Raw genomic sequence first — 14,170 nt, 5'->3', positions numbered from 1 at the left:
GCTGAACCTTGGTGAACAAAACTGAAGAGTCATTTCAGCTCAAGTTTTATGTACATATAGGTGCTTTCATAAGGATTTCTGTTTAGTCTGCCTAAATATTTTTGCTGCTTCTCAGTATGATTAATTGAAAGGATGCTATCTACTCATCTTAAAATTCCATGTGTGATTAGGGAGGTAATGAGCATGATAATAACACTCTCCATTTCTGTGTTGGAAATTAGTCTAAAACATAACGAGTGATGTTTCATTACCGCATCCCTAAGGAGAAGGAAAGACCATGCGACCATCTGCAAATCTAAGCCACCGTTCAGAACCTGTCTTAAAATAGGGTGGGTACAGTTGTGGTCAGGGTGGTTGAGAGAGGGACAGCAGTCTGCTGCCTGTTCGCCATCTCGCACAGTGCTTTTCTGTCACGGGAACTTCTTTCTTTGTATCTTAAGGAAACGTTCAGACAGGAACTGAGCCAAAAGCGAGCACCTTTGGAAAACAGGCTGACTTGACTGGAAGGCATGTCCTATGAGGAGTGGCTGAGGACTCTGGGTTTGTCTAGTTTGGAGACAAGGAGGCTGAGGGGTGATGTTACTGCTCTCCACAGCCTCCTGAGTCTGTGGAGGGGAAGTGGAGAGGGAGGTGCTGATCTCTTCTCCCTGGTATCCAGTGACAGAACACGTGGGAATGGTTCAAAGCTGCGCCAGGGGAGGTTTAGACTGGACATTAGGAAGCATTTCTTTACCGAGAGGGTGGTCAAACACTGGAACAGGCTTCCTAGAGAGGTGGTCGATGCCCCAAGCCTGTCAGTGTTTAAGAGGCATTTGGACAATGCCCTTACAACATGCTTTAACTTTTGGTCAGCGCTGAAGTGGTCAGGCAGTTGGACTAGATGGTCATTGTAGGTTCCTTCCAACTGAAATAGTCTAGTCTAGTCTAGTCTAGTCTAGTCTGTTCTGTTCTGTCCTGTTCTATTCTGTTCTATTCTATTCTATTGACTTTGGTCACCTGTGATGTAAGGTATTGTGCATGGAGTTTATCAATTTTAAGGTGAATTTTTCATGGGTGGTACTGAAATATAGCCTATATCTTTGCATGTGGAGAAGCAGATCCCTGCACTGCCTATCCTTCTAAAATGCAGTATTATGAAAAGCACTTCAGAGGTTTGCTATTTGTATGTTAGTTTTTCACTTTGGAGGAATGAGTAATCTGTTTCTGGCACATCATGTGGCACTGGTAAGTTACTTAATCCATCCCATCTCATGATCTTCCCAGGTATAATATGTACTCAGCCTTCAATGTCTTTGACTTCTCCGTGTATTTGAAGGCTTTTCCAAAATGTTGCTGATTCTTATTCCACAATATAGTGAAATTTCTGTTCTTCTTTCCTGGTCCCGTTATTAAAATTCGTATCTTCATCCATTGAACTGTTGCCTTTCTGCCATTAAGTCATCCCCCCTAGCACCCTGATTACAATTCTTTCAAGTTTGTATTTCCTGTCTTCCCTTCAGGGTCAGTCCAATTGCCCCTTATTCTGCTTCTGGAGTCTATTTTCCATATAGTATCCTTTGTCTTGAGCTTTGACATGATCACACATTGTTAAAGAGTGTTGTGGTGTGCTTCTTCTATATGGAATAAATATAAATTTTATATTCACCTTTCATTTCACAGATGTGGTTGCAAAATTGTTAAGTTTGGTTACAAGATAGTTGTACCATGATTCTTTATCATAATTTGAAATCAAAATATACCAATATGCCAAGATTTAGCATCTGCCTGTACCTGGGAAATTAGGCCATGTAAGGAATATCAAGGTTTGCAGCTTTAATGCTGCCTTTTTTGTATTCTACTTGTCTGCTAGAATCCTTGAATACTCTAGCAGAAATCTTTATATTATAGTAATAAATCTGATCAGAATTTCAGAGCTATTTATCATATGCTTATTTATGCACGTGCATGTTAAATTCCAGTTTTAAAGTCTTTTCAAAATTCCTTTTATCTAAGAAAGAGGAGCTTCTTGTCTCATTTTGAAACAGCCATGTTAAGAGAAGTTTTGTAATACAGAGATCTATAAGAATCTCATTTGTTTTATGCTCAGAAATGAAGTGGCAGGAAATAGGAAAATAAGCAAACCTGCCAGCCGAAACTGTCGCAAGATGTAGTGCTGGGTCTCCCAGTTTTACCAGGACTCCAATGCACGTAAAGTAATTTAAAAGCATTAAATATATTCGTCGTGAGCCAGTTGTTTTAGTATTGAATTAGACATTTAATACCATAATCTTACAGAAGAACATAAGGCTCCTGAACATGACAAAACCATGACCAGAACAGGATCTAAAAGTCTGATTTGCCTTCTGTTATTAGCTATTATCTGAGCCCTGTTGTATTGCATAAATATAGAATTTCCTCTTATTTATCACCTACTTCCCTTAGCGCGGAAAGTAAAGCAGATACCTTCTAAACGGAGAACAAAGAGGCTGTTTGTGCTCTCACGCGAGCTGAGTTCAAATAAGCATCCCATGGAAGTAGGGAGGAAGGCACGCGGCTCCCCGCACCCGTCTACGCGAGCTGCACGCCGGGGCACGGCTCAGCCCTGCCCGGTTCAAGTCCGCTTCAGAGGGACCTGCCGTGCGCGGGGGGCTTCACGTAAGGAGAACAGATCTCCTTCCCCCCGCCTTTTCCCCAGCCCATGGGCGAAGCATTTCTGTGGCACCTCTAAAGAAAGACTCCACAGAATTTCGATGGCTGATACAAAATGTATAGAAGATGCAAATACGTTTGTTTTGGTTTGTTTTGCTTCACTGTCTAAAATTCATATTGCATTAGAGTTCAGATAGATCATTCTGGATTCTCTGAATGTCTGGGCAGTAAATTTATTGCATTATTGTATTTGCTGATTCAATAAATACAAAACACTGTTTCTGGTGACATTTTCCTGCTGCAGCAGGTCCTCCCTCTGCAGATTTTCTCAATCCTTCATCCTGCCTTACAAACCCACTCTCTGCTGTGTCTGAACATTTCTAAATTCTTTCTTGTCAGGGAAAAAAGCTATTGCAGATTTCCTGAGCATCTGGCCTCATCCCCGAGGCTACTGCTTTGGAGGAAATGACTTAAACTTGACTTTTGTCACAACCTCCACTCCATTAATTTTTGATAGGAGCCATTCTATGTTCTATTTATTCAGTAGAAGTACATACCAGCACTCAGGCCAGCAGATGCGTAGTTTTCTCAGACATTAATAGTTTCAAATCAGGAAAACAGGTCTAGAAAACAGGTACTTCGGTGCTCTCTGTACTTATTATCACTGTGTAACATTAAAAGCAAGAAACTCAGTGATGGTAACAAATACATATTTCCTCTGGAAGCAACTGCATGTTGTGATAACATTGCTCATTCTTCTTTACTGTGAGTTTTCTCAGAGTCCATTTTTACAGTGCAGTATCTTATTATGCAGGCATTTTATAAAACAGCATCTTATGCATTATTCATGAGATAACAGCCACGATAAATAAAAAAGGGTGTTGCTGAACCAGAAAATTGAACCTTACTTGTTTGTTTGTAGTCAATTCCAAAGATATAAATTTAGCATACTAATCAACAACTAACCACTTTAAACAAATCCGTTCTTTTTATTCAGTAGCAGAGCATGTGACAGCATAGGGTCCACAGCATTGGGGCAGATCTATAGCATATTTGGGTCAGAATTCGTGTCCAGTTTTGGTCACTACTGACTGCTTTAAAATCAGTTAGGAGAATATTGTGGCAAGCACATGTGCAATAATTTTCTCCGCAAAGGTCTGATCCTTTTGGCTAAGATTAACTTCGCCTCCGTACTACAAGGCTTCCTACCCCTTCCAAATCTCTTGCCAGCATTAGCTATTGCAGCACTGCTGATTTCTGTTAGTCTCAGACATTTTCAGTTCATCTTGGATCCTACTAAGATATTGCTCTTTTGACAAGGTCTATGCAAAGACATCCAGGCAGACCTACCTTCATGGCACCTGTGGTTTGAGAAGTTTCCTGCAGTCCTAATAATTAAGGGCAACCCCTAAATGTTGCTGTCTGGTTCCTTCTCCCATTCTTGATCTTTAGAAAATATATATTATCTTTCTAATACATAGATAAGGTCTAGCAAAAAGCCTTGAGGAAGTCATACCTTTATCTTTAGTCATGCACAAAATTGACCCCCCTAATTCTCTTTTTTTCCCTCTCTCTGTGTGCCAGCTGTTGATCCATGATACTATCTGGCTTTTTACTCCAGTTTTACTTTCACAGTCTGAATTAATTATGTCGTTTTCCCGCTCTTCACATCATCTTTATTTCCATACTAAAATCTGATTAGAAAGAGTTAAATCTTAAGAGTGAAAATTTCCTCTCATGTTTATGAGATACTCTCGTAAAGGATCATTTGAATTCTTAGGTGTAACCAGGCTGTATGAAGAACTACAGCAGCATCTATGCATTGTTTATCCTTGGTTTTATTGTCACTAGTGTTGTCATTATAATAGAAGAAAACAGAAATACAGGTCTAATGTCTAAAATTTCCATTCCATGTTTTATATTTTCTTTGATTTCTCTGTGATGAACATCCTATTTACTAAAATGATTCTTTTAAATTCTTTCTTGGACTGCTCCATTTAAATGGTTCTAAAGAGTTGTAAAGTATGAGTTAAGCATGCTTTATTTTGAATGGGCATAAGCTTGCAAATCTGTGAGCAACTTTTTCAAGTAAAATTTTAAGTATATATCTCCTAAAAACCAAAATGTCTGAGGTATTAAGAACTTAGGTACTTTAGTATTATTAATAAATTGCTTTCAAGTATCTAGTGCTTACAGAAAAGAAATGTTGCAGGGATGGCCTTAATATTATGTAATTAATTTTCTGGTGATACGTTGTTGTGGTTTAGCCCCAGCCGGCATCTAAGCCCCACACAGCCGCTCGCTCACTCCCCCCCGGTGGGATGGGGGAGGGAATCGGAAGGGGAAAAGTGAGAAAACTCGTGGGGTGAGATAGGTAAAAGAGAGAAAACTCGTGGGTTGCGGTAAAGACAGTTTAATAGGTAAAGCAAAAGCCCCGCACGCAAGCAAAGCAAAACAAGGAATTCATTCACTACTTCCCATCGGCAGGCAGGTGTTCAGCCATCTCCAGGAAAGCAGGGCTCCGTCACACATAGCGGTTACTGGGGAAGACAAATGCCATCACTCCGAACGTCCCCCCCTTCCTTCTTCTTCCCCCAGCTTTATACGCTGAGCATGATGTCATATGGTATGGAATATCCCTTTGGTCAGTTGGGGTCAGCTGTCCCAGCTGTGTCCCCTCCCAGCTTCTTGTGCCCCCCCAGCCTACTCGCTGGGAGTGAGAGGCAGAAAAGGCCTTGACTCCATGTAAGCACTGCTCAGGAGTAACGAAAACATCCCTGTGTTACCAACACTGTTTCCAGCCAAATCCAAAACACAGCCCCATACTATCTACTATGAAGAAAATGAACTCTATCCCAGCCAAAACCAGCACATATATAAATGAATCCTATCTGTACATTATACCTTATTTTCACTTTTCACAGTTCTGGGATGCTACTGTTTGGGAATTTCTGAAAACTCATTCAAAATTTAAAAATTATTAGGATTGTAGACAAAAGAACACATGCTAGCACATATTAAGAGGTCTCATAGAACATGGTGGGAGATGGGACTTCGTGACTCTTGCTCTTAGAGAAGTGAGGTGCAGTCTGCCAGGAGGATATGTGAGGCAGAGAGGGAGATGTTGAGAGAGAGAAGTTAGGGCATAAGTATGTTACAGCCAGCAGAGAAAAAGGCATCACGGATGGATTTCTCTGAATGCATTGGTGAAAGTGCATCAAATTTTCAAGTGTCATTTAGGAACTGAAAGATGCCTTTGAACAGTACTGTTTGCTGCCTGCAATTCTGTTATGAAGAAAACATCTGTTCTTTACAAAATGGTCGTGTCCTACCTGTGATTAATACACTACTTAATAGTCTGAAACACAAAGAATTGTGATGATAATAACTATGGTTAATTAATAAAGACAATTTTAGAGAATTAGGGTAACAGAAGCATTGAAGTGTTCGGAGCCTTCTAAAAACTAATTTTGATGTTTGCTTGGACACACTGAATTTTTGATTACATTTACAGCAGAGAGAGTAGGTTATCCCAGAAAGACTGGAAAAACTTGGTGTCCTACTGGCAGTCTGAATATTCAACATTAGGATAAACTATTAATTATGAGTAGCAGCAGTTCTTGGAGAGCTAATTTTATTTATACTGTTTATATGAACTACTTAAAAATATCAGTGCCTTTATTTTTGTGTTAGTAGTGACAATTGTCATGTTCCATTCTCTTTGTCCTCTTCTAGGAATTTATATTACCTTTAATACGCCTGTTGTTCTTCACATAAAATACATATTTCAGACAGATTTGTTCTGTCTTGCTGGTCTTCATACTTGTATTGAAATACCTCTGATTTTACGTAGCTTTCAGTTCATTACATATTGCTATAGTTGTAAAACTGTTCTTAAATGCCCCTCTTTTAGATTGTGGAATAGGTAAAACATACCCAGATATCCTATGGACTGATTTTTAGTTTTGGTTTGTAAAATTCAGTAACTACAGTTGATTTTTGTCCATATGCAAATTTTCCAAAACTTCTTTTTTGGGAATTTTGAACAAAAGGCAGTAATTTAATGCCAGCATTTTAGTGGAAAAAAAACTTGGGCAAATTTGTTGTTTCAAAATCTATTCAAATTTTGAATGTGAAAATACACAAAATGAAAGATCATTTGAACTGCCATAATTCAGTCTAAATCATCAGATTTCTTAGTGAAAGAGATTTTAGAAATAAAGTTTCTTTGTATAGGTTATTTGTAATCAGTCAGTCACATCACGTCTTACTCTGGTCCAGCAACTTCTTTCGAAGTCTTTGGGACACTGTTTTTCCTGGAACACAACAGGAATCCTTGGTGAATCCAAGCTAAATGGGTGAAACAAATGTATGTCCCCTGACGTAGGGGTAGTTGGAAGCAATGTGAATATACCTCCAGAGGATTTAGCTAGCTCAGCAAGGCAACTCAATTAGAAGAACGAGTGTAGCTGGATGAGTGGGGTTTGGTTTTGTTCTGTTTTATTGGACAGCACACCAACCTAAGCTGCTTCCTGCTGCTTGTTTCGATGCCTGTGCTACCTCCCAAGTTGTGCCAGTCCGACTGCTTGCGTCATTGGGTGATGAATAAAGTCTAGGGATTGATTTCAGTTTAAAATAACCCTTTTTCTTCCCCGGTGCTGCTGAAAAAAGTGTTTGTCAAACTGCAGCCTAAAGGCTTTCTATCGGACTGGTAAGAAATGCAAGAGTTAGCTCGCCTGTGCAGCCTAGCAAGCCAGTGAAAAGGAAGACACGGATTTGTGAGCAATGGGGCTGCTGCTTGGGTATTCTCCCCGCATCCATTGAGAGAGAACTCGTGTATGTGTTTTTTAAATAAACCTGATTACATGCAATGAAATACCTGCCTCTTGTCATCCATTCCTCCCCGTAATGGGAACAGCCTGGCTGTCCCCCAAACCTTGACTACCATTCCTGAGGGAAAGGTCACCATCACGTTGGTGGGGGTTGGGTGATTACCCAGAAACTCAGGTTTTGGGAATGGAGCCATAAGAATATTCTAGGCTTGCCAGTTCATTTAAAAATAAAATACATGGATTTGACAGAGCATTGTGATGGGATCTGCTGTTTCCCTGGCCTCAGGAGGCCCACAGACTTTTGGCAGGGTTTGTTCTGGCAGAGAACGTGAAATGAAAACAACATTACTGAACCCATTTGTTTAAATTTCTACTGAAGCTCTACAGCGAAAGACCGAGGAGGTTATTTACCAAACCCATGCTGTGAGGATGATATAAATGTCTCGAAAGTTAGCTTGGTTTAAATGACACTGAGGCAAGACCCTGAGCATTACCACCGTGCTAGCTTGCAAATTCTAGGTTGTACAGAAGAAGAAAGTTAACTTTTCCATTTTTGTGTACTGTGGCAAACCCCAAATAGCAATGCAAAAATATTTGCTATTTAAAAAGCAAACGTGTTCCTAATAATTTCTTTAACATCATTTCTGTTTTGCATTCAGCATTCTGTGTTACATATCTAGTCTATAAAATAGGCGTCACTTTATGAATTGCCAACAAATCTTGTGCTCTTACTTCCACTGCTCAGGCATTCTCAGTGTAATTTCTGCTCAGCGCTTATACATGAAGAACAAATCATTGAAACCTTTAAACTGTTGCCCATTCTGTAAATCACCTGTTTGCCAATAAAAAAGAAATCTAAAAGTTTCTTAACTTCAAAATAGCAAACATATTTCAGAACAAAATAAAAAAGCTTTTTGCACTGCTAGGATACCCTAGTATTGGTGACCACTAGGTCACCCGTATAAAAATACAGTGGGATTGATAGTGGAAGGCTCAGATGCCGATACCTGGTTCATTTTTGACAAGTATTGCAAAAAATGACTCATCCCTGCACTGCAGGATGCAACGAGGATGCTCGGGCTGCAAACTAACAGAAGACAAAAAGTGAGCCAAACATACCATTTTCAGGACTGAGATTTTCCATCGTCCTCCAGAAATGGATTGATGTAAGAAAAATTGTTCTTTGAGAGACCAAAAGATGCAACACAATCTGTTACATGAACAATTGTGCTTGAATAAAGTGGCTTTTCAGCTGACAGCTACTTCTCCAGGCAACTTAGAGGCCAGATGGCCAAAGGACACATGGTGGAAAGTAAATTAGTAGGATGACGCCACAGAAGGAAAAACTCATAATTCGTATATGTTTGAAACATCCAAGGTTCAATTAGTGGAATTAGTATGTAATGCCTAGAGCATTTTGCCTGTTCAAAGCTGTGCTCATGCTTGTTCTCACAGCTCCACTGCAAGGTGAAACAGTAGACTACGGTGTGACTCCTGACTCACACATGGCTAATTGCCTCTCCATCTCCATTCCTGACAATTGATTTTGTCTATCATACCAGTCTGTGCCACTTACTGTTCTGCACCGAGTCATTTTTCTGCCTCTCATCTTCCACTGTGGAGTGGTAGGAAGAGATAAGACCTAAAACACAAGTAGGTATGGACTTTCAGGAGATGCAGGAGAGGTGACTTTACTCTTGTCTTACGGGAAGTTGCGTGTAGATTTAAATGGGAGAACAACATTAGTTTTTATATCTAGCAAAAAAGGCAGCTTCCAAAGACTAAAGTATTTTTTAGTTTTTAAAAATAAACTATAATGTTATATTTTCAAGTTCCAACTCAAGTTTTTTTCCATCAACAAGTGGATGTTTTAGCACTATTCTTAGTGACCACCACTACAAGTTAAACTGTCTCAGGAAAACTACAACACCATCTTCTGACTGCTCAGGGAAATGCAGTGACTAGTTTGTATTTAGACTTAAGTCTTACACAGCTTTAGATATTTTCAGTATCAAGTCTTTGAATATTTGATTGAAGCTTTATTGATTTCAGTCATTGCCTTTGCAAGCTGCTACCGATGTGGCTTTGTACTGATAAAGCAGCTTTTCTTACGGATTTCTGGGAAAGAATTCAGGACTTTGCTTCCTTTTTAATACCCTTAACACTGTGCTTGAATTCCCACCTGATTTATGGCAGAAGGTTTTGATGACACAATGCACACTTCAAGTAGCAATGAATTGTCATTGGTTTTCTTCATATTTATTTTTCCCTTAATATCTGTGCCTCCTTGCTTCTTCCTCTAGTTTTGATACCTGCATTGCCAGTTAGTAATCTGGGTTTTTTTCTATTTGAAAATAAAGCTTGTTATAAATAAGCTTTGCCAAAAATAAAATTGAGAGCTACAGTCATGCATCCCACTTGCTCTTTGTATTTGGATTTGAGACCCAGCGTGGCAACCAGATGTTTAGTGCTCTGCACTCACCATAAATGACAACTGATTTTTGTTAATGCAGTAAGATGAGAAAATTCTTTTAGGCTGGCCAATATCATACTGTATGACGCGTGCTTTATCCACACAGCTAGAGCAGAAAGCAAATTAATATCCACACAGCTAGAGCAGAAAGCAAATTAATCATTTATTTGATTACTGATAGTCAAAACAGTATGAAATATATTTTTCCTGAATTTCTTTCCTCAACTTCTGATTAAAAAAAATGTTGAAGGCCATAAATAGAGCAATGTCTCCATCCGTATCAGTATCATCTGTCATGCTCGCATCTAACCCCTTCATCTACCAGAACTGTGACAGATTTGAGGGGAGCCCCTTTGGGTCCTTAGTTAAACCCTTGGTCATGCAAGCAGCTGTGTCTGTGGAGAAGCCAGTGGAGATCTGCAGGTAACCAAAAGGCTACTGATATGCTGCACTCATTAACCGGTTTTCCACAGTTCCTGAACCAGTGTTTCAAAGAGCAGTGGACTATAGGAGAAAGGCCAAATAATGGAAAGTGTGAGATAAAGATGACAAAAAGAGATAGATCGCTCTCACTGTAGTACCGTAGAGCACCTTCCATGACTTGCGCTATCACAAAAAAGTGGAGAAACAGAGGGAAGCCAGAGCTGCAGTTATAAACTGCTCCTCAGTATTAATTGCCCAATTTCATGTGTCCCTACTAGGTGTTCTGGAGGATGGAAAATCAGCTCAGACAAGTGTAACTACAGCTGGAACGCTGAACACTGAGAAGAGGAACAACAGTGGTCCTCAGTGTGCAAACCCCGTGGTCCGTAGTGCGGGAGCTACGACGCAGAGACAGAACGGCTTCAGAGCAGCAGAGGTAAGGGTATAATTATGTTCCCTGAGGCTCAGCACTAGCTTCAACCAGGTGAAACTTATTTTTGTGACAATCTTCCTCGCTGCAGTCAAACTGTATTTAATGCCTTGGGATAAGAGAAAATGGCTGCAGCACAGCCACAGAACGATTGAGCCTAGCACCTCTGACAGTGCCTCATGTCTGAATGGCCACAAAATTGATGTTTTATTCAGCAATCAGTGTAACACACACACTTGTTACAGCAAAAAAACTCTAGGCTTTTTTTTTTTCAGCTCAGTCCAGCTGTGGCAAGTATTGTGCAAATAGTTTAAATCAATTATCTGAAAGGGAATGTGTTTTTCCTTAATTGCTGCTTTTCTTTAATTATGTGCACTGCACAAACTCTGTTTCGTTCAAGGCTGGATGCGAAGCCTGAAAAAGTCAATGGGAGTCTTTTTAATAACTTCAGTAGGCTTTGGGTCAGATCCTCCCCCTTTCTCCCCTCACGTACTGTAGACTTTGCAGAAGGATCATCCAGTGTAACAATAATGTACGAACACTCAAGGCTTTGGGGCTAGACCAAAACCCAAACTTCTGTTCTAGCTGCCTACCTGCCTGTCTCTCACAGGTTTCCATCCCCTGCTCTGTTTGTGTAGCAGCTGCTGAGCTGCCGCAGATTAAAGTAATCCAAACCTTACAGTTGGTTTACTGCTTCCTCGGTTTCTCAGATGGGAAGACCTCTCAGCACGGTGTGTGGTGGAACCGTGACACCCACCCCTTAAGAAGCTGTCCCCTCTTGGGAATCACGTCCTTGGGAGAGGCAAATGTAAAGCCAGGGGGACTGAGCAAATGAAAAAGGGAATTTGGATTGAACTTCACCTTGCATTTGCTAGCAAACAACGCATTGGTACATGTGTGTTCATTTTATACCTTCACTGTATTATCTTCTGTAGTGCTGTAGTACAGAAATATTCGCTGGTGACATGGATCCCGCTGTATCTTTCCATGAGATATTGCAGCTCCAGATGTATAGGGACACATTCTGCAGCAGCATGACATCTAGAGCCATGGGTTTGCTGTAAATGAGAAACATAAATGCCTGTCATAGCCACTAGCCCACAGAGAAAAATGAATTGGTCAGGTTGGATATGGTTGAACAGAACTAACATAATTATTAATCCAATTTGAAATAGACTTGGCCACACTTGAAAATTATAGTGTATACCTGACATATTGTTGGAGAAAATGGTTTGTCTAATTTTGTAAGTGATTGATTGAAAAATTACTTCTGTATTTAGATTTACTAGGAAGTATGGGCAAATTTCCACAACATATTAATAATGTGAGTGTTGACTGTAATGGGACTACTCAGTGAAGTGTGGGGTCCTGACCTGGGACCCTCTAGCTTTAAATGTATCCTCCCGCCTTTTTCTAGCTAAGATACATTCAGTAATACATACCTCTACTGTTGCAACCCAGTGCAAAGAAAATTTCTGATGATAAGTAGGGCATTTACATTATTCTACGCATCTAATGCAGGTGTCTAAGAAAGGAAGGTAATTTGTCTAAACTTCTTTTAGTCAAAAAAGAAATGTATTTTCCTACAGTGAAAGTGTAGTATCTAATTTAGGCTCCAGCTCTGGTTTGCCATTCTGAAGCTCTGTTCTCCACTGACAGATTAGGGAAGCATGAGTAGGTTTCCAATTTGGACACCTAAAGTTTAGATGCCTGGAGTAGAGAATGTGACTATTCCCCCCAACTCAAAATGTGCCCATTTTATTCATCTGAATATTCACTTGACTACAGTTTTTCTTTTACCCCACATACAATGTGATGCAACACCGGTGCTCTCAGGACACTTGAGTTCTGCCAGCGGCCTGGGGCAGCAGGGGGTAAACTGCCCTACTTCTCTTGCTTCTCGTTTTCTCAGGCATCAAGCTCTAAACCATCCTACTTGTGTGAACAGGAGCACTGGGGGAGTAGATAGCAAAGGAGCAGGTGTATTCAGGCTACAGAAAAGTGCAGTAATACACACTGGCAAATAAACACCAGTTTTTGCTCTCAGGTAAATATGTACCTTCTACTCATGTCAGTGGAAGTTTACCAGACATTATTGCACCTGGCATTATTACCATGGAAATGATGCCTAATTTACCTGGCATTCTTGAAACACTGGAAATGCAATAATCAAACCCACCTAACTCAGCTGTGTGTCTCTATCAGCCCGGTTCTGAGTGTCCTTTGCTAGACCTATCCAGTTTACTGCGCAGTATCGTGCGTTGCTTATGGCAACAAGCAGACAGACTAGGCGACGGAGAAGGATAAATTTAAATTAGGGATGCTCTTGCATGCATCAGACTGACTTTTTTTAATATTTGGAAACAATCTGATGAAGCCCTGAAAGGTATATATTATACTTGGGTCTTATATGCAGGCAGAAATTAGTGTTATTTTGAAACTGTATTTTCACTTAAGAAACATAAAATAGAGTAGAGAAAATTCTGTCTCAGGCTAGTCACACTCAGCTCCCAGTGACATCAAAAGGAACCTCTAATTTCCACTTCTGGACTGAAACCAGATTTATTTGCTCTGCTTTTAGAATACACGTGTGTAGATATGCTAATGATAGCCAAGAGGGTTGATCCAAAGCCTACTGGCATCCACAGTCTTTATAGGAGTTAGAAAAGCTTGCATCCATGCTGAATGAAAAAGTTGCTCCACATCACAGTACTGTGTGAAGAATGCTGGAGTCTTTCTGTTTATTAAGTAGAACTGTTTTCGTAAATTAGGAGGTAATCGTCAACAACTCTTTGTGCTGTCAGTGTGGAACTCACTGTACTGTTTAAAACTTTCACAGAGTAAATGGGACGCATGGAAAATGTCCACAAAAGAAGTCACCATTAATGTTACAAAAAGCATCAGACAAAGCGACAGAAGGAAAACAAAAAATTGTGTCAATTAATGAAGCAAAGAGCAAGTGAGGATGGACCTAACAGTGCTTCGCTGCACTTTCAATGTCATCAGTCACTGAAGATATGAAGTTCTCCAGATGTTCACATTGAATACAGCAGGCAGCTGCTGCTGAGTGCCTTCAGAAACATGTCTTGTAGAAACCAGCTGCAGACACTGTAGGATGTTCAGATATCATTTGTCTAAAGCAGTGGCACTGCACAGACATACGCCGAAATTTGTGCCATTTGGATTTTACTAAGTCCTACGTTATCTCCTTGTGTATGTCTCGTTCTGCATTGCTATTAGGATGAGGCTGGACGATGAGAGGTAGAGTTCATCACAATTTAAAACAGGAAATGAACAAATGAATCCGCATTTTCAGTCGTAAGGGGTTTTGAGTGTGTACATTGAAACCCATGGAGTTAATTTAAAGAGCTCACTTGCATAAAA

At 40.1% G+C, this 14,170-nt stretch overlaps 1 protein-coding gene across 1 annotated transcript; it reads left to right on the top strand.

Annotated features, from left to right (window-relative positions):
* The first annotated feature begins 8,747 nt into the window (after positions 1-8,747).
* Positions 8,748-13,730, top strand: BAALC (brain and acute leukemia, cytoplasmic). The gene is made up of 3 exons (XM_009572289.1): positions 8,748-8,772; positions 10,635-10,792; positions 13,626-13,730. The coding sequence occupies exons 1-3, from the start codon at positions 8,748-8,750 to the stop codon at positions 13,728-13,730; spliced, it is 288 nt and encodes a 95-aa protein (XP_009570584.1).
* Positions 13,731-14,170: the final 440 nt, after the last annotated feature.

The sequence above is a fragment of the Fulmarus glacialis genome, unplaced genomic scaffold (assembly GCF_000690835.1).
Source record: "Fulmarus glacialis isolate BGI_N327 unplaced genomic scaffold, ASM69083v1 scaffold40462, whole genome shotgun sequence".
NCBI classification, from domain to species: domain Eukaryota; kingdom Metazoa; phylum Chordata; class Aves; order Procellariiformes; family Procellariidae; genus Fulmarus; species Fulmarus glacialis.
This window is presented reverse-complemented; position numbering and strand designations above follow the sequence as displayed.